Source organism: Zootoca vivipara, chromosome 5 (genome assembly GCF_963506605.1).
Source record: "Zootoca vivipara chromosome 5, rZooViv1.1, whole genome shotgun sequence".
In the NCBI taxonomy this organism is placed as follows: Eukaryota; Metazoa; Chordata; class Lepidosauria; order Squamata; family Lacertidae; genus Zootoca; species Zootoca vivipara.
In genome coordinates, this window is record NC_083280.1 from 28934456 (window position 1) to 28961376 (window position 26921).

The 26921-nt window shown below is 40.2% G+C and overlaps 1 protein-coding gene across 6 annotated transcripts; it reads right to left on the reverse strand.

Moving 5' to 3' along the window:
* Positions 1-35: 35 nt before the first annotated feature.
* Positions 36-25476, reverse strand: MFF (mitochondrial fission factor). Of its 6 annotated transcripts, none has more exons than XM_035132964.2 (9): positions 25243-25476; positions 23264-23420; positions 21421-21641; positions 21011-21183; positions 20124-20212; positions 13144-13302; positions 4194-4253; positions 1569-1653; positions 36-572 (listed from the first exon to the last, which is right to left on the reverse strand). In XM_035132964.2, exons 2-9 carry the CDS (start codon positions 23299-23301, stop codon positions 441-443), a joined length of 957 nt encoding a protein of 318 aa, XP_034988855.1. In that variant the 5' UTR covers positions 23302-23420; positions 25243-25476; the 3' UTR covers positions 36-440. The 6 variants fall into 6 exon arrangements, with proteins under 6 accessions (XP_034988855.1, XP_034988853.1, XP_034988856.1 ...); XM_035132962.2 differs by lacking the exon at positions 25243-25476 and adding an exon at positions 24122-25236; XM_035132965.2 differs by lacking the exon at positions 23264-23420 and having other exon boundaries at positions 25243-25475.
* Between the last annotated feature and the right edge of the window lie 1445 nt (positions 25477-26921).

The window sequence follows — 26921 nt, forward strand, 5'->3', positions numbered from 1 at the left end:
AAATGTGGCTAAAAGAAAACAAGTGCAATAAGGTGAACTATAAAGGTGCTACATTTAATTATGGAATAACAATGAGAAACCATATGTTAGGCCATTTTGCAGGTAATTCCAAAACCCAGTTGTTTCTTTCTACACAAGAGAGAACTGTCTGCGGTATACCTTTGTTAACTGGAGGCAATTCCCTTTGCAAAATAATTCAATGCAAATGTACAAGTCATGCAAAAGGAAAATAGGATGATACAACAATTCTGAAAATATATATACAATCATCCAGGCATCCCTTTAACGTTGTAAAGTTATGTTACAGCTGTTTACTGTGTCAGAAATTTCCAGTGCATGGATCCTAAATCACCATACAATTCAGAGAATGAAACAAAGGACTTTGCAAATTCTCTATATATTTCTCCACTGACAAATCTTCTGAAGTGCTGTGACCATTTCTAGCGCCGAAACCAAAGCCAACTATTTAGTAGCCAGAAAGCTACAGTAATTGAGTACATGATCATTTCTCGTTTAGCACGCTCTTTGTTTTCTTCTTCCAGAAGTTGTAGACGGCGATTAAGTTTAATTATCTAAAAAAGAAAAAGAAAGGAAATGCCTTTCAAATTTAGTGCTTACTATAAGTTTACTAATTATTTCAAGACTTTTCTCATTCATATGCTTCAGATTTGTATCACTTCTCACCCCCAAAGTCTGCTCACATGGGGTACTTAGTAATGAAGTCTGCAGTTCTTGTTAATATAGTAGAATATTTCTGTATCACTGATGACACACATATGGATTCCAGCCTCAAAACCCTGGCTCTATCAATGCTGAGTTTAGAAATCCCTACTTCTGGCAAATTCACTGGTTTTTTTTATTCATTTCAGTTCTGATTTTTGTCCTTCCAGTCTACATCTCTTGTCCTTTTAAAATGCAAAAAATGTGCGGGCTGGATCTCTTATTTTAGAGGTGGAGAGTCTGTGTGCCAACTTTGATAGGTATCCAGCTAGGACAGAACAAAACAGGAACATCTAAGCAGCATGCGCTAGCACCTACTCATTCACACTAAGCCGTGGTTTATGACTTACTATGATATGCAAATAGGCCCATGTATCAATCGAGTATAAATAAATCCCACTACAACCAAAACAAGTACGTAAAGCAAGTAAATCAATTCAGCTGCTTAAAACCAGAAAAATAAAATACAGAAAATACAAAACCAAACAGATTCCATTCTGCCGCATGGTTTGTTTGTTTGCCATTAAACCACACCTTAAACACATTGACTGGCAGCCACACCTCAACCCTGGATATTTTCCATCCAAGTGGATCAATCATGTACACATTATTTAGTTCCTATATATTATTAGTATGTTTCTGAGTTGATAATGTATTCATATACATATTAACACTCAAAGATAAGAAATTGTATCATCATGCCACAGAAAAAGTTGTAGTATTCAGACTTCCAAATTTAATTTTGTCCCCCTCGGATCTTACATTATTTATCTTATTACATTCTGCATTGACTAGACTGGAAAGAGGCATACAAACTTCCACTATAATAGTTGAAACATTTTAATTACCTGTCGTCTTAAAGAAACAGCATCCACAACACTGACATCTTCTGGTGTTCCCTCAAATGTTGTATCCATATTTGAAAGGGTATATCTATGATATAAAAAACAAACAAAAATATGCCTCAAATGGCACACATTTAACTGCACATGGTTTTGTGCACACATTGGGTCATTCTCCCTGTGCCCTCTGAAAAGCAACTGCTGAAATTCAGAGGCCTTTCTATAGTTGTATGCAATACAAGTTGAGGGGCTACAAATGGGAAAGGAAATAAGTAGATTCTCTCAGGTGCATATAGGATTGACCATAGTATACATCTGGGCGTATTTGGATTCCATTCAAAATATACAATTAACTGTTCTTTAGATGATAGGGAGGGAACCACCCATTTTTAAGTGCTTTCTTAAACAGGTTTGACTATGTTCTTATTTTCCTATATACATAGATTTGCTATTTTAAGAAACATATAACCTTGGCTGAATTCTCTCCAGCAATTTCCATCTAAATATAGAACTGTAGTTGGAAGGGACCACAAGGATCATCTATTCCAACCCCCTGCAAAGCAATAATCTTTTGATCAATGTGGGGCTCAGACCCATGCCCCTGAGATTAAGAGTCTCATGTTGTACTGACGGAGCTATGATCAAATATTCTCAGTTAGTTTTTATGTATAAAGTGCCTTTCATAATTTCATCACTGGCCCTGGGCCTCCTGATAAATTCCAGGAGTTTCAATCAAGTTTCCCAAATTTTCCAAATAAATTGAAGCTGAAGCCTGAAATGACAGAGGAACTATGTGTCCCGTGTTCTCATGTCCAGTAGGTGGCAAAACAGCCTGTTCTGGATGGGGTTGCACTCCCTTGGAAGGAGCAGGTCTACAGCTTTGGGGTCCGCTTGGATTCAACACTGGAAGCTCAGGTGGCTAGGAGTGCCTTTTCCCACCTCTGGCTGGCCCACCAACTATGGCCCCTTCTGAACAGAAACAACTCCGCCCCTGTACTCCATTCTTTGGTTGTTTGCAGATTGGATTGCTGCAATGCAATCTATGTGGAGCAGCCCTTGAAGATGACTCAAAAACTTAAATGTCTCCAAAACACAGTGGTCAGATTACTGGCTGAGGTTCCATTTAGATCTCACACAACCTCTATTTTAGTACAGCTGCGTTGAATGGCAGTTTGTTTCTAGGACCAATTCAAGGTGCTTGTGTTAAAAGCCCTAAACACCCCAAATATCTGAAAGACTGCTTCATATCAAGAGACTGGCAGGAGTTGGAGGATGAAGGGGTAGAGGATAGAGGGGACATGCAGGCAGAGGAATGGAAGAGTGAGGAGGATTTGGGGAAAGAGTCCAGTGAGTTGTGGGGTTCCATGGCACCAGTGAGGAGGAAACTTCCCCACTCAACAGCTGCCGGCAGAGTTGGAAGAAGTAGATCAGGAGCCAGGGGGGCATGCCAGAAAGTGTGAGGTACAACAGGACTTTCAGTTTCTCTCCTCCCCTCTAGTCCCCCATATACTGTACCCTCAAAATCTGCTCCAGGGAGTCTCTGAACCTTCTGGCTCAGATTTTGGAGTCGCCTAAGGGGTTACTGAGGAAGAAAGGAAAGAGAAGCCTTTTTGCACTAGTGGATGCCCAATTTTCCAACATTCAATCTTGACCTAGATTTCTAGCTCTCCATTTCTAGCTCTCTAAACCATATTGGGCGTATTTTAAAAACCAAATATTGCCAAACCTGTTTCTTCATAGTCAAAAACAATTTTCTAAGCTTGAATAGGAAAAAAAAATATTTTTTTCCTATTCATGTCAATAGTGAAACAAGTTAAACAGTTTTACAGTCCTATGTCAACACCAGGGACTCGAGAGGGAGAAAACAAAACTTTTTAAATGCATAAAGAGAATAATATTTCAGCTGTGTACAATGAGATCAAAGTAGACTTAGTAAAAGGAACATAGGAAAGGAGGGAGAAGTAAAGCATTCTGAACAACCATTGGCATTAGTTAACAAGTAATTTTTGATTTAACTTTAAATTTCTATTTGAAAAAGTACTCGGAGTGGAATTCAACATGATGCTCTTCCAATCATTCCGTCTGTGCAAGCATTTCAGCTTGCCAGTCAGAATGAATTCCTCCCCTTGGCCCCCCCTTTGTTTTTTCAGGGGTTCTCCTGATCCACTCAGAGCCAATTATGGGGGGGGGGAGATCCATTGCTCAAGCAGAAGTCTTTGTTCAGGGCTTATATAATCATAGAATTGCAGAGCCGGAAGGGATCCCAAGGGCCATCTAGTCCAGCCCCCTACAATGCAGGAACCTCAACTAGACCCATCCAAATTCTGCTTTAAAATCTGCAATGCAGGAGAGTCCACCACCTCTCATGGGAGTCTGTTCCACTGTTGAACAGCTCTTACTGTCAGAAATTTCTTCCTGATATTTAGCCGGAATCATCTTTCTTGCAGAGTTAGACGAGTACACATAATCACAGCCTGTTTCATACAAATGATTATATATCAATTAATAGCAGGAAGTAAGCTCTGCTGAACTCAGAGGGGTTTACTTTCAAGTAAAGTTCAGGAGCAAGCTAGTCTCAGGTTTTGTGAAAGCTGAATATAGACTAGAATGGCTAACTAAGTGCAAATTTACCTGGCGTCATGATGAGGATTAGAGGAAGTGGCAGCAGCAGACCCACCACGTAACACTGGCCTAGGGCAAGTTTTGTAGATAGGAGACACAAGACAGAAGAAGAAAACAGGAAAGACAGAGAAAAGAAGCAGAAGAAAAAAACCAGAGTCAAAGATTGTTAAAAATATTTCTCTTCTATTACACTGAAATACTACATAAACCCTGGTTATGTTTTCAATATATTCTGTTTCATATATACTAATTACTGTACCAATGTGCAAAGGGAACTTAACTATTTGCTTGTTGCTTTTCCAGATTCAAAATTTGTGAAGAAATGCTGGAACTAAAGCTTAGACCTTATTTGTTTATTAAAATACTGATCTACTATTCTCTCATATAAAATAATTAGCTTGTGTACAACAAAATACACAAGTACACTAAAACATAAAATACCATGTAAAATATCATAAAAATGATTGGCTCACTTTGGAAAGTTTAAACAACTGACGAGGCCTGTAGACATATAAAGTCCTTCAAGAGACATCTGAAAATTAGCAGCAAGGACACTACTAAATCACTGCTGGAAGAGTATTCCAAAGCATGCAACTGCTCACAAGGCTTCTGAACATGGGATGCAATGGTTCTCCACGTGATCTCAGTAACTGAGCTGGAATATAAGAGCTCAAGCTGTCCTTACGGTATTCTTGACTGAAGCTGTTCAAGGCTTTAAGAACCCTGAAGGTGATGCAGTAGCATACAAATAGCCCATGCGGGTATTTTATGTGATTATATAGTTTTAAAACTATATAGATCATTTTCACCCATCTAAAGTATGGTCAAGGTGCAATCATGTCAGAAGTTAAACTGAAGTTTTCCATGCAATAATTCAGTGTGCATAACCACAACTAAAGACTTGTCAAAAGGGGCTTAAAGGGACCATAAATCGCAATAGAACACTGTGGCTGTTTATTTCACAGTTGCTAGGGTCTAAAAATATTTTCCCCAATTTAATAACTTGTGTGTTGTTGTTTTTTTAAAAAAATGCTACATTATGTAAGACTATCGGGCGATACCTAAAGTTGTGTGATGAACATCTACTCAAGCAACAAAACTGTCACTTCCTCTTCTCTCCCTGCTCTGTTCTTAACAGTTTTAAAGCCTACACATTTCCCCCGAAAACTGGATTAAGACTATTTTGAGTTTTAAAAAAGTTATCCTAAAAGAAAGGTATCAATCAGGAAGAATCTGCACAATAAATTATAATCATGCACCTTATTTATTTTTGTGCATTTCCTACTACTTAGGGACTAGTTTCTCAACAGAATAATCCCGAGTCCATATAGGTTATCTTACATTCCTATTCTATGGCCTCAAATAATCTGAGTTCTGCAGTGTGTTGTTTCAGATTGTGATAATCTACAACTATTAACTTAACAGCATGTACATTTACTTTCCAGCTCATAGAGAAACATTATTTTCCCCAGTAACTAGCAGTCCTTGGTTTTAGATACTTACAGCCTGATCCGCTGAATATGTAGTCTTAAAATAAGTCACATTTTGTTCAGTGTGACTCACATTTTAAAAAATATACTCTGGGGGCAGAATGTCTGCAATTTATTTTTATGTGTGTGGTTCACACAGTTTGTTTATGTTTATAGAATTGTAAAATTTTGCTTTGTGTCAGAGATGGAGTGTTTCTATAATTTGTATAGACAAAATGACTGGAACTCAGAAAAAATGTAGGAGGAAGGAAAACAGCTGTAACAACAGGGGTACAGTAACTTACTGCCCTGAGTTGAGAGCTGACCCATGGAAAAAGTTAATTCTGCAATCACCACAATTTCTACCTAATTCCCCTGTATTGTCTATGTTTTTTTCAAAGAAACTTGTCATCTCTGTTTCTCTAAAATCATGAGGGATGAAAAATATGTAACCACAATGAGAGAATAAACAAAAAATCCTGTTCACAACTCACTTGAATACGTTTTAAATTGGCAATCAAGAAGCCATAAATACCCATGTTCTATTGGAAATGACAAGACCAGGGGTACAAATTGCTGTTAAAACAGAGGAATCCTGTTACCTGACTTTTTTTTAGACCACAGCTACTGATCAATTAAAGGTTTTGCACTTCCGGTAAAAACCAAACACAATAACTGTATACATCATACATCAACAGTGTGCTGCTATCTGAATGAGACCAGAGTTCAATCTTCTTAAGTTGGAACTGCACATTGTAAGAAATGGTGGCCAGTTGAGAGCTTCCGTCCAACTCTCTGCATAACATCCTGTGTCTCAATTCCCTATCCTGAGTGTTACCAAGTGTCTACCAGCAACGGCCAGATGTGGAAAAGAAAGGTGGAGTACAGAGAAACCCAAGGTAATGACATCAGAACATGGGTAAGTTATAGTGCATGATACTCAACATAAGTGGAAAAAATAGATGACATTCCATTACCAGATTTAAGATTTTATAGACTTGGGGAGTTTCTAAATCTGCATGACCATTTTGCCAACTGCAACCTCTAATAATTATATGCATGTGTAAATGGCCATAATGGTTTAGAAATCAGAGACTGGGGGTAGGTTTCAGTGAAAGGACTTTCACTTGGACAATGAGGCATTCCCCCCTCCCCCTGAAATTAGCTCTGGGGAGGTCAGGAGAACCCCCAGAACAGTACTCAGGGAGAGGAAGGGGGGATCATTCTATCTGGCAAGCTGCAATGCTTGCACAAATAGAATGACTGGAAGTGGGCAACATTGAATTCCACCCTAAGGTTTCACATCATACTATCATCTCTCACACAGTACTCTTTGCAGAGATATTACAAAAAAAGTTTAACTGGAAATGCTAGGACAGGGGTCAGCAAACTTTTTCAGCAGGGGGCCGGCCCACTGTCCCTCAAACCTTGGGGGGACGGACTATATATATTTTTTGGGGGGGATGAATGAATTCCTATGCCCCACAAATAACCCAGAGATGCATTTTACATAAAAGGACACATTCTACTCATGTAAAAACACTGATTCCCGTACCATACGCGGGCCGGATTTAGAAGGCTATTAGACCAGATCCAGCCCCTGGGCCTTAGTTTGCCTACCCATGTGCTAGGAGCTGAACCAGAAATCTTTGGTATGTGAAAGCTACACTCTACAACCAAGCTATGACCAAATTTTCTCTTGAAATGACATATTGACTGAATAACATTGTTCTGCATTAACAACCTCATGACAAATAGTAATGCTTCAAGTAGCACATTCAACTATGACTTTAAGCCCCTATGCAGCTGCTCAAATTTGTCCCAGTTTAATACAGTGGTGCCTTGCTTAACGAATGCCCTGCTTAACGAAATTTCCGCTTAACGAAAGGATTTTTCGAGCGGAGGTTGCCTTGCTAGACGAATGCGTTTTACGAAAAATTCATCTAGCGAATCGCGGTTTCCCATAGGAATGCATTGAAATTCAATTAATGCGTTCCTATGGGCAAAAAAAAGTAAAAAAAAAATCAGTGCATTCCTATGGGATTCGCTAGACGAATTTTTCGCTATAAGACCCGTGGAACGAATTAATTTCGTCTAGCGAGGCACCACTGTATATGCTTTAACTGACATGAAGTTTCATGTTCAAAATTCAGTATTTATTCCCAAAAGAAAATAAGGCATAGAAAGAAAATAATCACTAGCCATCTACTAGATGGCTACTTCTGCTTGATTTTAGTTTTCCTATGTTGTTGTTTAGTCGTTTAGTCGTGTCCGACTCTTCGTGACCCCATGGACCATAGCACGCCAGGCACTTCTGTCTTGCACTGCCTCCTGCAGTTTGGTCAAACTCATGTTCGTAGCTTTGAGAACACTGTCCAACCATCTCGTCCTCTATCGTCCCCTTCTCCTTGTGCCCTCAATCTTTCCCAACATCAGGGTCTTTTCCAGGGAGTCTTCTCTTCTCATGAGGTGGCCAAAGTATTGGAGCCTCAGCTTCACGATCTGTCCTTCCAGTGAGCACTCAGGGCTGATTTCCTTCAGAATGGATACGTTTGATCTTCTTGCAGTCCATGGGACTCTCAAGAGTCTCCTCCAGCACCATAATTCAAAAGCATCAATTCTTCGGCAATCAGCCTTCTTTATGGTCCAGCTCTCACTTCCATACATCACTACTGGGAAAACCATAGCTTTAACTTTACGGACCTTTGTTGGCAAGGTGATGTCTCTGCTTTTTAAGATGCTGTCTAGGTTTGTCTATAGGTTTGTCTAGGTTTTTCTATACCTGCCTTTAAAATGCCATATACTGTATATCCTTCTGTGATCACAATTCTTTGCAAACATACTCAAATGTTCCATTGTATTCCATGGGCTTATTAAGGACTGCAGCCTTAATGTAGCAATTTCTTATATTAGAAAATATACATTCAGCAACAAACTATCAGGTTTGGACTGCTTTGCTTACAAAATGTAATTTTAACAAGTTCTCTCCAACCATGTGTGTTCAAGTGCCCCCTGTGGGGTTGTTTTAGGAAAGTGGCGTGGCATACCCACCAATCCTCTAGGATTAGGAAGAGTAATACTAGCAAGCCAGTACAGTGACAGGTCAGGAGGTGAAGGTATGGGTCAGCTGTACTGGGAGAGGCTTGATGAATCTGGAGAGATGGGGATTGAACTGGTTAGAACAGGCTGACAGGGGAAGACCGGGATGGGTCAAATTAGGGTTAGGTAGAAACAATGGAAACAGGCAGAATGCTTGGAAAATGCTGGAGATCACAGGATTAGAAGGAGGGGGATGTTTGATGAGTAAGACATGCGACAGGTACAAGATGTGAGGGATGTGCAGTCCACCACTTCCTCTATGGCGGAAAGGTTGGGGTGTTGGCAGGAAGTGACCTGTACCTGTACATGTTTATGCATGAGGTTTGCCCTGTAATTGACTGGAAGTTACATCGTGAGTTAATGTTTACCTGTCAAAGCTGCTGCTAATAAATAAAGACCCCCGAGCTCCGCCCGGGGTTGATCTTTGTGGAACTCAGCCTTGTCTCATCTCGTTATTGGATCTAACCATTTACTACAGCCCCCCAGCAGCCCCCCAATGTGCCCCAGAGAGTTAGATCACCCAGAGCATTTGGGAGGCATGTGGAGGGGAGCAGAAGGGAGGAGGACTGGAAGCTGAATTTCATTGCAGAAGTGTAAGCATGCTTGTAAGACTTCAGATTTCACTCACTTTAGTTTAGTGGTGAATTAATAACAATGATGCAAGATATAAAATTTATTCAAAGATGTTCCAGTAGCACCTTAAAGACCTTAAGCTTTCTAGGTATGAACTTTCGTGTGTATACACACTTCTTGTAGTGGCCTCTGCTTCAGAGCATCTGAAGAAGTGTGTATACACACAAAGCTCATACCTAGAAAGCTTATACTTAGTTGGGTCTTTAAGGTGCTACTGGAACATCTTTCAATAATTTTTTTTTTAATTTTCACCATTGTTATTTATTACGACAGACCAACACTGCTACCTACCTGAATCTGTAGTTTAGTGGTGGTTTAACACAAAAATTGTCATAGTAATACTAAGACTTGACTATAAATATTTAATTTTAAGTGCCCATGAAAACTAGGAACATAGGAAGCTGCCTTATGCAGACTCAGACCGTTGGTCAATCTAGTACAGTACTACACTGACTGGCAGTAAACCCTTCAGACAAGGGTCTCTCCCAGTCCTGCTGGAAGATACTGAATATTGAACCTGGAACCTTCTGTATGCAGATGCTTTACCACTAAACCAATGAATCACCAACATGATGCTTACTTTAGGTATTAAATGGAGTCAGATTTTACAAAATATGCAATGGGTTGGATTCAGGTTTAGTCATGCACGGACTGAAACCAAGGAAACTTATGTTAATCATGACTAACAATGTCTACTGTAAGAATGACTAAGTCTGAATCCTAACCAATACGTAGAACCTAAGATGTATTAAAGGGGTCCTCTCTTGTGCTACAGCCTGTGAAATGCAAACACCCATAAACTGTAGGTAGTATATTTTTTTGTAATTTCTCAGCCACTAAAATAAAGGATTCTTAAAAATGAGAAATAATCTGACACCTTTTCATTATCCAAGCTAAGGTAGAGAAATAATAGGCAACATGAATAGGAATAGTTTAGTTCTGTTATGTAGTCCAGTGAGTACTTTTTCACTAACGCTTGTGCATATTTACTGATGTTCCTATGATAACATACTTGTGTGTAACATAAGTATCCAGGTTATAAAATGTTTTTCATGCACAGCACCTTGCTCACATGGGATAGTTTGAACCATTCCAAGTTAACTCTAAAGTGTTGGTATTTACCAATGCATTCCCATATTGGAAATGAGGGAGTGGGGTGGGGTAGGGAACTGAAGAACAGAGAAGAGTTACTTTACCATAATATTATTAGCAATGATAAATTCTCAACATTTCACTTCATTATAGTATAACATGGTATAGCTATGCAAAACTGGAAAAGGAACCAGAAAACTATTTTGAAAGAAAAAAACCAAAACAGAACCAAAACCAGAAGCTTTAGGAAGAACAAAGCCAAAACTCAATCACTGAAATAAGGATTGTACTTACACTTAAAGAAAACATACCTTTAAGCAGTGAGAATATGCTACCAAGGCCAATAAAAGAAAGAGTATAGAGTGAAATGCTTTTTTTTTAAAAAAAAGACAGTATTTTGCAGCCATGCAAGTGATGCATTTTCCAAATTTCACATTCATACATGCAGGTTAGAAAAGTTTCATCTGACAAATAGGTGTATTGAAAACTGAAGAAAAAGAGCATGTTATCCTAGATTTTGAAAATGAACTTTGGCAACAACTGTAATGAGAGTTTTCAATAACACTCAGGTTCTTACTATTAATATACCAAATGAAGAAAAAACCTGTTCAAATAGTTTATAAAATTTAAGAACTAAATGATGGGATAAAAGTGAAAGCTTTTGTTTTTTCCAATAAAAATGAAAATAAGTATATTAAAACCTTCTATTTAAAAATGGGAAGCTATGTGTGTATATCTTTCTGGTGCATGCGAAATTACTGTTTTACTTTGTGTAAGGTTTTCCACTTGCAAGATTTTTAAAGCAGAAAAGCAGGACACAAATATTAAATAAAAAACAAACAAACAAACCAAATTACTCCTGACAGTGAGCAGCCCATGATAAGGTGGTGCTTCATACGTACTGGAGCTTGACAAACTCTTAGATCAGGATTACTGCCATACAAATTTGAACATACAGAATCAATTATTAGTCTTTTAAGACAGTAGGTTTAGGTTTGGTTCCTCCAACCGCCCTTGGTTTCAAGATTAGTACAAAGACTTGAAGGAGGAAGGGATTTAAGGCTTTGCTTCCCCACTAAAAGCTCCTTTGAACTGGCCTTGGAGGAAACTGCAAACTGAGGATTCTGCAGTTATTTGAACCCCAACCTTGGCCTTTCACATTGTAAAAAGAAAGTTATGGCAAAGGAGGTGAACCTTTCATTTGCACAGGTGTCCTCAGCACACACACACCCCACACACCTCCAAGAGGATAACAGGGTCTATGGCTGCTAAACATGAATTTTATTTGGGTAATATTCTCTAGTATGGCTAAGATTCTCAAAAGCCAACACAAACATTTTCCACTAGCAGAATGTGACAAGGAGCAGACTTCTGATCTATAGTCCATAGCTGCCAAATTATCCCTTTTTTTAAGGGATTTTCCCCTATGCTGAATAGGCTTCCTCGCGAGAAAAGGGAAAACTTGGCAGCTAAGCTATAGTCTGATAATACAGTTACACATACAAGAGAGGGTCCACAACACAACTGGGTTTAAAAATGTAATTTATAAGAAAATAACACTTCTTTTGGTGTGAAAAGGAAACAATAATAATAATAATACCTGGTTCATATGTAAGAAGGTCTTACAACTTAAATTGTATAAAATAATATTTGCACACCCACCTCCAATTAACTGGTGGATTGACAGCAAACAAAGACTGAATTTTTTTGAAAGAGTCTCCTCCATGCAGCAGAACTTAAGAACAGATTTTTTTCCAGTTTGTGTCCAGAGCTACTATATAACTTGCCTTTCAATGTAGGTTTTTCTTATCACAATAATCAGAGCAATTGCAGTTACAGGTAGGTAGCCGTGTTGGTCTGCCGTAGTCGAAACAGAATAAAAAAATTCCTTCCAGTAGCACCTTAGAGACCAACTAAGAGACCAGGTATCTGAAGAAGAGTGCATGCACACGAAAGCTCATACCAATGACAAACTTAGTTGGTCTCTAAGGCAGTGTTTCCCAACCTTGTGCCTCCAGCTGTTTTCGGACGACAATTCCCATCATTCCTGACCACTGGTCTTGCTAGCTAGGGATGATGGGAGTTGTAGTCCCAAAACATCTGGAGGCACAAGGTTGGGAAACACTGCTCTAAGGTGCTACTGGAAGGAATTTTTTTATTTTGTTCAGAGCAATTGCAGATAGGACTCTGCTGAGATGAATGTCAATAAAAGCATTTTCATCTAGATCACCCTCAATATTAGTGGATCTTGAATTTTTAGTTTATTAAGACCATTTTGGGATTTGTGTATAAAACATTTCAAACTCTCAGTTGCATTCAAAAGAACAAAAACACTCTCACTGAAAGCAAGAGGATTTAAACAATCAACTTTGTCTATAGTATGCTGCTATGTTTGTAGCACCTTGTTGCCCTTCTGTTTTTGGATTTTCAATTAGAGTGAGACTGACATTTTAACTTACTGTTCAGATGTTTCACTCTTGACCAAAGAAATAAGACAACTAAGCTCCATGAAATGTGAAGTTTGGAAATGTCATTCGCAAATAGCAAAAGCAAAAAAAAGAGTTAATTTTATTTCATGTAATTTAAGCAAACCAAAACCAATTAACTAGGAAATGAAAGGGAAGTAAAAAGCAGTAAACTGGGCAGAATCAGTGATGGCCAATCACCTGCGATTTTCATCCAGCACATCCAAGACTTGCTGGTAAGCCCTACGGGTAGAAGACTGGATAAGCGACAATATGCCCCGAGCAGAGTAAAGATTAGCTCCATCTTCAGAGAACATTTGGGGTGGACAGACACGAACCTGTTGAGGTGATGGTGTCACACTGTTTGTGCAAGTGTAGCAAATGAAGAAAGAAACACTAGTGTCAGGTTTCAGATAGGAAAAAAAACATCAACCAACCCTTTTTTGAAAAATTAAAGCTGACCCCATTTTTTCTTCTTCCTTCCCCATCAACATATTAAAAAACACATCAAGGAAGTGTTATTGGGTATCTTGTGAACTGACTCTTTGACGAGGCAAAATATCCAAGATAATGGCTTTGATTCATTGTGATCAAAGGATACTAAAAACCAGAGGCATGATAATATGCAGGTCTGTATTATAAACACAGGACACAACATAAATCTTTAGCAGATAGTAAAGACAGACTTGGATTCACTGTATGCCAGAATCATACAGTGCGGATCACAGCCTCAAATATATCCAAGTTACTCAGAGACTGGAGGAGAGTACTGTATGTTGAAAACATTCTGATAAACAGAAGCCTATATAAAGTAAGAGTGACATAAACATACTAGTTTGATTGATTGTTTTTTGCAAATACAGGGCTACGTGAAAAACATGCAAATATAGGACTACAAAAGAAACACGCAAGATAGCAAAAACACTGGTGAAGGCTTCTTATATCCCAAATATTCTGACGAGCAAAAATGCCTTTAAGCACTTATCCTGAAAGCAAAAGGCTGAGGATTAACCCCAAAAAAATTGCATCAAAAGCACTCATTGCCTATAAGACAAATGAAAGTGCAATTCAGCACCATCTATCTAAATGGGAATTTTGCAATTCACTTCAATAGGACATTGATTAAACTTTTATTTCTCAAAGGTCAATTCTCAGAGAGCTATTGATCCCAACAAGATTTCAGAAAATTACACATATGAAGATGCAAAAGACGTACTAAGCAAAATCTTCAAAGCTTGCAGTATTGACCTTTTTTGTTTTTGTTTAAAAAGAAACATTTCTCCCTTTCCACATTTAAGATTGTTCTTTAATTTTGAGATTTAACTATGTTAATCAAGATTTTACCATTTAGTCTGAACCCTGCCTTACTAAGAGCAGGAAGAGAAGCATTAGGGGTGCAGCATTTTAAATCCTTCTGAAAAGTCAGTTCATGACACAATCTGGATGCAAGCCAACAAGCACTTTTGTTTCAAGCAACATTTTAAATAATTGTTTTAAAATGAACCTGATGAACTAAGAGGGTACTCTGTGGAATCCATGAAGGGATTGAAAGGCAGCCATGCCTATCCTCTGTTTAAGAACAAAACAATTATATATAAAATACAATTTTTAAAAATCCTTATTGAATGTTAGAAAGAGAAAAATACAGAGCTTGTGGAAAGAGAAAAGAAAAAGCAGTACTGATAACCTGGAAATAAACACGTTTGGGCCTCAAAAAAACATACACATGTAGTGTCCCCATATAATAGTCTGCCAAGCTGTACAGTATGTATATATTCTATAGAAATAGCTCTGATGAATACACTCAATGGACCTTTAAAAATGACTATATATAGGTTACATATTGTAATTATATCCTCACACACAACCCTACCGGTATATTCTCACAGGGAGGCTATGTCTGTTGTGCTTCAAATGGAAAATTATTACTTATGTTTTACACAACCAACAAATAAGAAAGGCTATTCTCACAATCCTGAATGTATTTAAATAAAATGAAACCTCAAGAGTTTTCAGTGGAACTTGCTTTCAAGGAAGTCTCATTAGAACTGCAAACCTCTTGTACCTTGTTACTTCGGCAACAGTAAAATGCAGATTTTCGGATATGAAGTTCTGCAAGTAAACCAAAAACAACTATTCTAGCAAACACAAGGCTGCAAATTAGTATTATTCTATGATCCTGGTGTTTTACAAAAAATTAAAAATAAAATGAGAGAACAGGTCCCTGTCTCAGTAAGCTCAACTAAAATGGAACATTGGGTCTCTTACTGTGTTGATAAGTGAATCGGCCATGAAACGTGATTTGTCCAAAATAGGGCCATGTGACTAACTGATTTAACTGGCTTCCTCCTTCCAGTTTCTCTTTCAGTTTTTATCTGTGACTAAGCTTGGTTATGCAGGTGGTGCTGTGGGTTAAACCACTGAACCTAGGGCTTGCTGATCAGAAGGTCGGCAGTTCTAATCCCCGCGGGGTGAGCTCCCGTTCCTCGGTCCCAGCTCCGGCCAACCTAGCAGTTTGAAAGCATGTCAAAGTGCAAGTAGATAAATAGGTACCGCTCCAAGAGGAAGGTAAACGGCGTTTCTGTGTGCTGCTCTGGTTCGCCAGAAGCAGCTTTGTCATGCTGGCCACATGACCTGGAAGCTGTACGCCGGCTCCCTTGGCCAATAATGTGAGATGAGCACCGCAACCCCAGAGTCGGTCACTTTACCTTTAAGCTTGGTTAGAGAAGGATTCTGAGAACCTAGACAGAACAGTAGACAAACAAAGTATGACTAGGGAATCAGGATGCCAGACTGAACCTGACACAGAGGAGAGGAGGATTTGCTGTGATTAATGTGAGTGGCCTGGGATGCAGAGCGTTCTCATGACTGTCTCATTTATCCACTTGAGAAGAAATATACATAACAATATATTTTTCAGCTAATATAAGCTGAAATTTGTTTTATTCTTTGCTATCTTCACATACCAGAAAACCAACTATGGTGGTCAAGACCTGCTGGGACTGATTCTATGACTGAAGAGGAAATCCTATACACCAGAGATTTTCAACCTTTTTGAGTCCACAGCTCCCTTAACCAACTACATTCTTTCTGTGGCACCCCTGTGGGGCTCAGAAGCCCAGTTATGTCACCCCTTGCCTGCAGAACTGGCAGCCTCTCACCCTTTTTCGAACACCCTCTCCTCTCCTCTCTCCTTGGGAGTTCTCCTCTCCTCTCTCCTTGGGAGTTCTCTGGGAGTTCCCAGGGTGCCACAGCACACTGGTTGAAAAACACTGCTCTAAACCTTACTAAGGAGAAAAGCCAATTGAATTCAATGGAACTTCCTCAGAATGTATAGGATTTGACTACAAGTAGGTTCATGAAAGAAAAAAACCTGACTGATTCATCCACCATCTGCTCATGAACTACGTTTACTGCTTTTATCGCCGCAAAAACTACCTTCAGGGACTCTGTTCAAGGCTAGTTGTGTATTTGTCTGAGAAAATGTGCTAACAACCCAAGTCAAAGCTAAGATACACTCAAAAAGCTGTACAACAGACTTATATAATAATCAAACCATCATTTCATTCAGTTCAGTATTGTCTACACTTGGAAGCATCTGTCCAGGATTTGAAACTGGAATATTTCCTAACACTACCTTGAGATGATAGGAGCTGAACTGGGACCTTCTGCATGCAAAGAATGCACTCTGCTGCTGAGCTTTCCCCAGGTTGTGTGATAAGATGTATATTGGGGATCAAACTCTTATTTACAAATTTGGTTGTGAAAGTATTTACAAAATGTCAAAGGGAAAATAATAGACAACATTCATAATGACATCGCAAGTAATATAAACCCATAAAGAATTGTGGGAAATTCAGGAGCATGTACAAAATCATATTCAGCTTAAAATCTGACAATAGTTTCTCATCAGCTATGATATGCCGTCACTTCCTCTAGCATGTTCAAGCAAGAGCGTCAAGGCTAGCACAAGAAAAGAAGGGTTTATTAAAAATTCTATGTCTCTCCCCTTCCTCTATTCCCTGCATCAAGTTAGTGATCTAAGAAGCCTCAGCTTTTAACTATCAATAGGGAGAGCCAAAGGAACAATAATTTAAAGAAGGCCAACTTCCCTACAGTATTTATACAACTAATAACATTGCTTATACCAGTGCTTTTTTTCTTTAAAAAAAGTTTAGGGGTACTCTCATTTTCCTACTCATATTGAAATACTGCCCCTCAATGAGGCCAAACTTAGATTCAGAAACTGTTTAGGGGTATGCGTACCACCAGAAAAAAAGCACTGGCTAAGCCACTTATGTAGAAAGAATACATTTGCAAATAGAAGTTATGCATTGTCATATTTTTTCGCCCTGATTATGATACCTATCTGGCCTCTGGGCCCACCTGATATCCTTGCACTGGCGTAACATTTGCATGCATAAAATCCAAAGTGCATAGGTCTGAACAGTGCAGTCAATCCACAAACCAACCACATGGTTCAGCTGATATGCGTTGAATTTTACACACACATATGTCTACTACCCTCATGTAGGATTGGTATGCCAGAAACATGCAACCTTGTCCTCTCCACCAACCACTGTTCATCCCTAAAATTTGTTCTCAAATTTTATAGTTAAAAACTAAGCAAAAATATGCTCCCAAATTCATTACAAGAATGACAAATTTTCATAATCGTTAATTGTCTTAATTACAGGTGGAACCAGGCATACAGAATGTTTTTTAAAAATCAAATCAGACAATATAGACAAGTCTCTTAGATGGCAATGCATTAAGTACACACTTGATATATTTAAAAGTGAATGGTTATAATTAGTGGTCAAGCTTACGTTTCATCTTTAGCTGTGAAGGGTGACTGATACCTTGGCATTTTAACTCTCAGGATAGTTTCAAGACTGTGCCACCATTAATATCTTAAAGAGGGAGCAACTTTCTAAATAATTGGAAGGTCATTAAGGCAACCATCATTACTGGTTATCACTTCTTGTGCCTAGTTATTACTAGTCCTCAAAAGCATTTGAGAATCCGTGTATGCTCAAAAGGTTATCAGGAAAGCCACTACATACAGTTGTATGGCAAGTGCAGAAATGACAAAATATATTGTTCCAAGAAGGCAGATGAGGAAAAGGAACCAGGCCAATTCCTCTTCTAGACATGGTAAGGTTTGGCACAGAATTTTCTCATTGTTGCAACAAACATACTAGAATGCCATGTCACAGTTCCTATACTAGAATGTGGAAGCTACCCTGTGCAATTGTACTTGCCATTCATGGCCACAGTTCCAACTACTAACATGCATATGCACCCTCCAAAAAAAAACAGGTGTTTGCCAAAATGCTGCACAACAGCACTTGAAAGGATAACTTTTTATGCACTGTTAGCTTATTTGGCCACAGTTTCTTTTTTTGTGGAAAAGCAGGAAACAAATTGAAAATGAAAACTGGAGGCAGCACCCTGGAAACTCAGAACTGAGAAGACAATGCTATCAGTACCCCACATCAAGCAACACCCTTAATTCAGTCCATGTGAAACTCTCCACTGCAGTGCTAGAATATAATCCGACCCTTTTCAAATGCAAGTGGGATTGGCTAAAGTACTGTGATGGCTGCAGATAGATTCAGGAAAGGTCATATACCTTAGCTTGACACTTGGAGGACATACCGGTAGTTTATATCCAAGGACCACTTACCATTTGAATGAGTCATCACAGCACCAACATTACAAAGAGGCCTCACAGCACCAGAAATGACCACCAGCTCCAACAGTGATCTACAGATAGCTAGAAACCCTTCTGTGAGACCTTGAACTCCCAGTCACCCTTGTGATAGCATATAACTTCCACTACAGAGGAGACAAGGAGTTGTTGTTCTAGCTGTTTCCGTCTCCCCACTTTCCTCTCCTGCCAACAGGGGACAAGCAGGAAACAGTAGTGGAAACTGATGTCTTTCTTCAGGCTAATAGCTGAAAGCAAAATGAAGTGTTTACCTCACTACAAGAATCCTAATTAAAAGATACTGATCACCCCATAGTCTTGATGAATCAGCATTTATAAGTTTGTAATAAAGACCCACTCTGTCCTTTGCATTGCATAAACAAAGACGATGTAATTAATTCTAAGCATGCATGCAGCCGAAGATTCCAGTAGATCCAGCAACAATATGAAATACTTCCCTTCACATACGGTAAATCCACTATAAATGTATTTTACAAACAAACGTTCTTTACCCTATAAAGAGAGTTCTGGATCCAGGCTAGGTTAGTGACACTTAAGCCTCACTGAAATTAAGGGAACTTATGTCTGTCATGACTAAATTGTCCCTCTGTTTCAATGGAGCTCAAGTGTCACTTTAGTTTGGATTCAATGCAGAAAAAAGAAGGAACTATTAAAAATTATCATACAAAGTGTTAAAGAACATTTTCACTTATTCACAAGAATTACACACAAAAAAGTGCTAGTTAAAAAAGGAACAGAAAATGATGCATTTCCTGTGAAGATATACTAAATAATCTGATATATAGCTTGTCATATTTGATTTTGGGTGATATCCACCTAAGTCATTTTAGTTACCGGTAAGTTCATTAATTTCAACTGGTCTACTCTGAACATGACTGGTGGGTATCTACCTCTAGCTTAATATGTACCAGGAGACTTCCAAAGATGTGTTGAACCATTGTGATAAACACACAGTTAAGTTGGTTTGTTTAACAATGATTCCTATTCATATCTACTCACGAGCAAGCCCCGCTAAGTTAATAGGGTCTTACTCCCAAGGTAGGTAGGTATAGGACTGCAGCCAAAGTTAACACATTTTGAGCTGATCCAGTGATGCGTGTGTTTGTTTTTTAAAATTAAGTACAACATTTTAGCAATATATACATATATACTTGGGGGGGGGGGTACCAAATGCTGCTATATGAAGACATTTAGCAAATGCCATTTTCCGCAGCTGAAAAAATGTTTTGAGATCACACAAAATTTATTTCATTAATGGTTAGTTATTATTCCAACAAACAGAACAAAAAATATTTGGAAAGTCAGTTGTTGCTGTGCAAGATTAAGTAACTTCTGTTTATAAAGAACATAATCAGTTGAAAGGCATATCCTAATCATGAACTGGTAAGGAACACATGAAGAAGCTTTTTCTACATATGTTGCATGCACCAATAACCCCTCTACTCACATTGACTCATTTCTCATCAATTGACCATTTTGACGATTTGCATTTTCACTCATGGAGCGTTCTCTTTTCAGTCTCCCAACTGAGCGAACCTGCAAAACAAAGCAGGGCCGAAAAAACCAAAAAACATCATTCACCATTGCTATGGCATCAGTATCCAGCTTTACCAAATATCAACAAATGAAGCATTTTCATTTTTAGTAAAGCAGAAAATGAATAAAAACAGTCTTCCTGGATGGTGACGTTTTGCCTGATATTTTGGAAAGTAAGGAGAGCAGAGACTCACTCCTCTCTCCTGCATGTTCACAATTTTAAAAATGAGAAAAAATTGTCAAAAATAATTTAAGTTTACCTACAGCTTTTGAAATTAAGTTTGGTTCAAGTCAGAAATCGGGAACCATTGGGTCTCTAGACATTGTAGGACTCCCAACTCTCATCAGCCCCAGCGAGCACAGAACATCGGGAAAGATGGGAACTATAGTCCAAGAACATATAAAGCCCTTCCACTAAAATTCTTATGCCAGTTTACACAATAATAAAATACAAATGATTAAGATCCAAATCCAAATTATCATAAAAACTTGAAGACCAAAAGGCATTAAGTCTTATAAGCCAGATAAAAACAATCAACATAGCCCAAATTATGTCTAAGCAGCCTGGTACCAAACATACAACCAAGTAAGCACCACACAAAAAAGTGCTCTGGGGTTATCTTTGCTTTCAACAGGGAGTATTAAAATAATATACTGTGTTCTACAAAGCAGTAACCTATTTTATAGTACTGATCTGAAATGAAGTATAAAGCAATAAATATTTGACTTCTCTTTTGACATATTAAATATAATATTGAAACAAAACATAATGAAATGAAAGGCATAAAGAATACTAGCCTCTTCATTTTGAGGAGTTTGAGTAGGGGCTCGCTCTAAGTCCAGGAAATCTAGCGGTCGTTCACTGAGTGAAATAACACGGGGAGGTGTTTTCAGTGACAGAGACTTGAATGGAGTTGACTGGAGAAGATCTAGATCTGGCGGCCTGGAGAGTGGAATGTCTTCATTATTACCTGTAACAGAGTTAATATTAAGATCAAGAACATTTTACTAACAAATAATTCAAAATGGCTCAATGGGTATACTGCTGGAGCTGGGTAAAATCAAGCTCAAATCCCATATGAGGTATGAATTCACAGGGTGGTCTGAAGCAAATCACACTCAAGTTCATACGTAAAAATAAATTGACTGGGTGTGAAGTCTGACAGCATGCTGCTTTATCACCTCTGTCCACCTGAAGGCAAACATACCTGCCACTACAATCCGCTCTGGAACCTGCATTGTTACACTGGCATTTGGAAGCCCCCCTTCATGACCACTGTGTTCAAGGTCAGCATTTGGTGGAGCAACCTTGAGTTTTTCCGGAACTCTCATTCTCTGATTGATCCCTTCAGTATACTCCATTTCATATTGAATTCGATTCATTTCTGCCATTTCGGCAGCCGGAGATGGGAATGCTGTTGTGCTCATCCTAATATGAGATAAAACAACCTGAATTACTCCTCAGTAGTAAGAAGAAACACAACATGGGTTTTGATCCACAATAAATTGAAGTCTTCCACTGTTGGTAGAGAATGTGTTTTAAGTCTATGTAACGGTAGATGTGCAGCACAGCCATTGTGTATAATAAGATACCCCCTATGATTTAACACTGGAATTAAAATTTGCATACACCTGCTTTACTGCTTGCTCCATGTGAGTGAAGAAACAAGCCACATAGCCAGTTATCCACAGCTTCTGGTTTTGATACAATGATAAAAAAATATAATTAATTAATTAATGACTTTCAAACAAACCATAATATAAACTAAGGTTTAAAGTTGGCTTCCATATATTGGCTTGTTTGGAAGCCATTAACCATAGTTTCCAGTTCAGATGCAAAAGGAAGCTAGAGTTAACCACAACTTCGTGTGTGAAGGAGCTGCATGTGGGGGCATGAAACTTTTACATATCTTTGCACCAAGATATCAAAGCCTTACTAAGCAGAAATTTGTTTGTGCAAATGTGGCTAATTTATACCAACCCAGGGCAACCATATTGGAGGCAGATGGTAAAGAGACCAATTTCACAAATATTAAGCATACAGGGTGCAAAGAGTGCCTGCAAGTGAGCAAGTCTCACATTCTGACCTACATTTAAAAAAATGAGGGTTCTGTGTGTCTCTTCCCCCAGCTTCACCCCACACCTTAGATTCTTGCTTCAAAATTTATGAAGCGTCTACAACCATCTAAATTAAATAGTACTAATTATTCCAAATTAGTGCCTAGCTCTGGGCAATTTATTTTAAAGACATCTCTTTCTAACAGGGAAGAACAGGGGTGGTTAACCTCGCCTCCTTAACTGCTATGCACGTACAAGTAAAGGAGAAGGGGCTATGTGCCTGGCTGCCTGTGTCCTTTGCTGTGTGGGGGAACAGTGTGCAGCAGACTGTGGAATGGCCACACTCTTTTGGCCATACCCAACTTTAGAATGTGGCTCCCAGAAGGGCAGCCAAGGGTGAAAGTAGCCCTTGGGCCAAAAAAAGCTTAGCCACCACTGGCCAAGAACAAAGCACACTTTTGAAGATCCCAGTGTTCTGATGGAAGACAATGCAGCCATATCAGCATTCTCTATTCTCAAATAATGAGACTTCTCCAAGAGCCAATCAAACAAAATTAACCATTCCAACCTATATGCATTTTAAATTCACCAATATAGATTCATATTAAGGATTTCCTAACATTTAAGGCAGAGACAGCCAACACAGAGCCCTCCAGATGTTGTGGGACTCCAACTCCCAGACCATTGCCATGTTGGCTGAGGCCAATGAGATGTAACCCCACAAAACATCAAAATTCCACCTGTCTGCTTGCAAGAATAGGCTCTAACTACCAGATGTTTACCTGTGCTGCAATTTGAATACATTTCTATTGTTTCTTTCCAAATTTCTGTGAAAAGGAGACAAGACCCTATCTTTCCCTCAAGTAAGGGAACACATTAGGCTAGAAAAGAGTTTTTTAAATATTGCAATCAACAGAGATAAAAAATACCTACAAGAGTCAATCTTCTATCTGCTTCTACAAGCACAAGTTCAACTCTACAGCTTTCACTAACCTTCCTACAGGAATGTCACTGCTTGATCGCTTGCTCATTTTGCTGTTTGCTTGCAACGTTTTAATATCACTACACTGCAGCACTGTTCACTTTACATAACAGTATCCCTAAAAAGTGGAACTTTTGAACATAAGACAGCATGACAACTGCTTTCGAGCTGTAAAGGGGGGGAGGGAAGAAAAGAACAGAAAACAGCATTAGGCATATTACATAATTAAATATTTATTACCTACGACATATCTAATCTGTACCCATCTATTCCATAATGTGAGCTCAGTAAGTAAATGCCAGATATCTTCCATATACTTAAACTTACGAGGCTTTGTAAATGCCAAATTTTTCTGGTCTCCAGTTCTGATTTTTGAAAGAATGGAACTATAAAATTCAACAGATGTACTCTTGAAGGAGCAAAATATGCAATCAGATGGCAGTTGCTAAATTTACAAAATAATTAAACCACCCTAAAGAAAAATAGATTGTTTTTGTGCCTATCTAAATATAACTACAACAAAGCACAGACTACTTGGTTTCTAACACTTTCTTTTTATCCTAGGCTACATGGCAAGCAGATCCAAAAACAAGACAGGGACTCTGCATATGGTTCAGCATATGGTTTATTGCAAATCTCACAAGGGTGAATAAGTATATGTGGTGGGAGTTTAGAAATCAGAATACAACTAACCATGCTGCATATGTTGCAATGTAGCAAGAGATATTATTTTGCTGCCATACAGAAAAGAGGGAACAATTATGACATGAACGTCAGCATGTTCACACTTCTGTAAAAAGGCTCAACCCCTACTGAGAATCTTAAGAGGTAGAACAAGATGTGAACAAAGGACAGCATACACTAGGTACCTGTGGTCCGACTTTGATAGCAAAGGCCAAGAATCCAGGGCCAATCACTTCAACCACTGAAGAAAGCCCAAAGAACCAACATTAATCCCTGTAAGCCTTGTGCACCTGTGGATGAGTGTGTTAGGTCGAAACACTCTAAATCGACAGCATCTGGAGGACACCGGTTTGGGGGAAAGCCGGTGGAACTGCTGGCACATGAAGAAATCAGCTTTTGGCATTAAAAAAAAAACACCTGCTAAGCATTGTTACTCAAATCTTCAGGCAACAGAGGAGTGTCTGACCCTCGGCTCGCACCTCTACTCGCAATACCGGTCGCTGGGATTCCACAAGTGGGGACAGTGTTGCGGTGCCCCAATCCCGCTTACAGGCTTCCCATGATGACTCCTTTGAGAAGAGGAAGCTGGATGAGATGGGCCTTTGGCCTGATCCTGCAGGGCTCTTCTTAAGGCGCACCAAAGAAGTGGTTTGCAATGCTTTACGGCCTGAGGGCAAGGAGTGCAACAGGTTCACAAGGCAAACTGTAGTAACGTTAAGAGGAGCCCAAGGCAGGATCGGAGCAGAGGTCTACCCAATTCAGCACCCATTTCCTCAACGTGGCAAGTTGGGTGCTTTGACAAGAACCTTCAGCACACAGCATGTAATATATAGTTTGTAAAGTCCTCTTGAGCATAGAAATTACAGCCAGATTCGAACTGAGAGGTGGGGGGAGACTCTGGTCAGAAACCGAGAAAAGCGCAGTAAGCCAACAGGTTCAACGGGTATTTTTTTTGGAGGGGGGATTTGACATGACAGTAACAAAGGCCTCGGCAACGGGGGTGGGGGCGAGGAATAACGGCAACGGCAGGGGAGGCGGGCTGAGGCAACGATTTGATAGGAACCTGTGTGGGCTGCGGGACCGTTATTTATGAGGAAGGGGGTTCAAAGATGGGGCGGGAATCAAGCCCCCCTTCCCGCCAATGCTGAGGGAACCAGGCGCAACGGCGATTGGACTCGGGCAACTGGTCGGTGGTGGGAGGTGTGTGTGCTAATTTCGCAGCTTCCTCCCCATTCCCGCGCCCCCCGCCGCCGGCTCCTTCTGAGGGGAAGGGAAGGCCCAGACCAGCACTCTCTCCGGTTCTCACCCTGAGGCCAACGGGGAGGCGGCTTCTTGGGTCCCGGATATCCACTCCGACCGCCTTGGTCTCGCTTCCTCTCTCTCCCTCAGGGGCCGTTAGCCAAAGGGCATCCAAGCAGCCCCTCGCCTACACAGCCCTGGAACAGAAGCAACGAAACGAAACAAAAAAAAAACGACCCCGATTGTCCCCATAGAGTTGCCGTAACCGGCGGGGGAGAGAATGAGCCGTGAAACCTCACGTGACGGGAAAAGGGGTGGGGAGGAAAAAAAAGGTTGCCGGCAGGGGCTGAAGGTGCAGCGGCCATCTTTACTGTGGTCACGATGCTGCTTCGGGGGAAGCAAGTACAGTACTGTAGATTCATTTCCCTGCTGCTCATGGCGATGCAGCGTGGTCTGGGTGATGAGACCCATGTGCTGTAAGAGAGTAGAACTTAGCCCCTTACCTCCATATATAAGTGTGAGGCTCATACGTGATAATGAGCTTCGGTTTGCTGTGGAATTTGCAGATAAGTTTTTTGATAACACTGGCGGCTGTAGGCGGCGAAGACCTAGATATTCAGGGTTAAGAGCGAGGAAAGGATCTTCATATCCTGCTAAGGTTTTGTTTTGTTTTCCTGTTGCATGTAGATCCGCCTCGCTTGCTTTCAAAGTAATATATCTATATTATGAGAGATTTTACTTTCTTGGGCTCCTTGATCACTGCAGATGGTGACATGGGCGTACCCAGGATCAAAACTAGGGGGGGGCAAGGGGAGGGGCCAAGGCATGGAAGGGGAGGGGCCACAAAGTGGGCGGGAACGGCGAACTCGCGCTCCGCTGGGCTGTGCCCCTCCCTAGAAGCAGGGCTGGTGGGCGGAGGCGGAGCCCAGCCCAGCGGAGCGTGAGTTCAGCGTGCCCGCCCGCCGCGCCGCGCTCTCTGGTTCCCCGCCGCGCTTGGCCTTGCCTGAGGGCGCGCCGGGGAGCTGGAGGGAGGGTGCGGCACGGCGGGGCGGGAATGGCGAACTCGCGCTCCGCCGGGCTGTGCTCCGCCTCTGCCCACCAGCCCTGCTTCTAGAGTAGGGCAGCTGCCCTAACTTGCCCCGTGGTGGGTACGCCCTTGGATGGTGACAGCAGTCACGAAATTAAAAGACGCCTGCTTCTTGGGAGAAAAGCAATGACAAACCTAGACAGCATCTTAAAAAGCAGAGACATCACCTTGCCTACAAAGGTCCGTATAGTTAAAGCTATGGTTTTCCCAGTAGTGATGTATGGAAGTGAGAGCTGGACCATAAAGAAGGCTGATCGCCGAAGAATTGATGCTTTTGAATTATGGTGCTGGAGGAGACTCTTGAGAGTCCCATGGACTGCAAGAAGATCAAACCTCTCCATTCTGAAGGAAATCAACCCTGGGTGCTCCCTGGAAGGACAGATCGTGAAGCTGAGGCTCCAATACTTTGGCCACCTCATGAGAAGAGAAGAATCCTTGGAAAAGACCCTGATGTTGGGAAAGATTGAGGGCACTAGGAGAAGGGGACGACAGAGGACAAGATGGTTGGACAGTGTTCTCGAAGCTACGAACATGAGTTTGACCAAACTGCGGGAGGCAGTGCAAGACAGGAGTGCCTGGCATGCTATGGTCCATGGGGTCACGAAGAGTCGGACACGACTAAACGACTAAACAACAACATATCTATATTATAGCACATG

Coding starts and splice junctions, on each gene's coding strand:
- MFF (XM_035132964.2), bottom strand. CDS start 23,301: ATGAGCAAGCGATCAAGCAGTGACATTCCTGTAGGAAG. Junction 21,642..23,263: donor AGTGACATTCCTGTAGGAAG/GTTAGTGAAAGC, acceptor ATCTCATATTAG/GATGAGCACAACAGCATTCC. Junction 4,254..13,143: donor GTGCTGGATGAAAATCGCAG/GTGATTGGCCAT, acceptor AACTTGCCCTAG/GCCAGTGTTACGTGGTGGGT.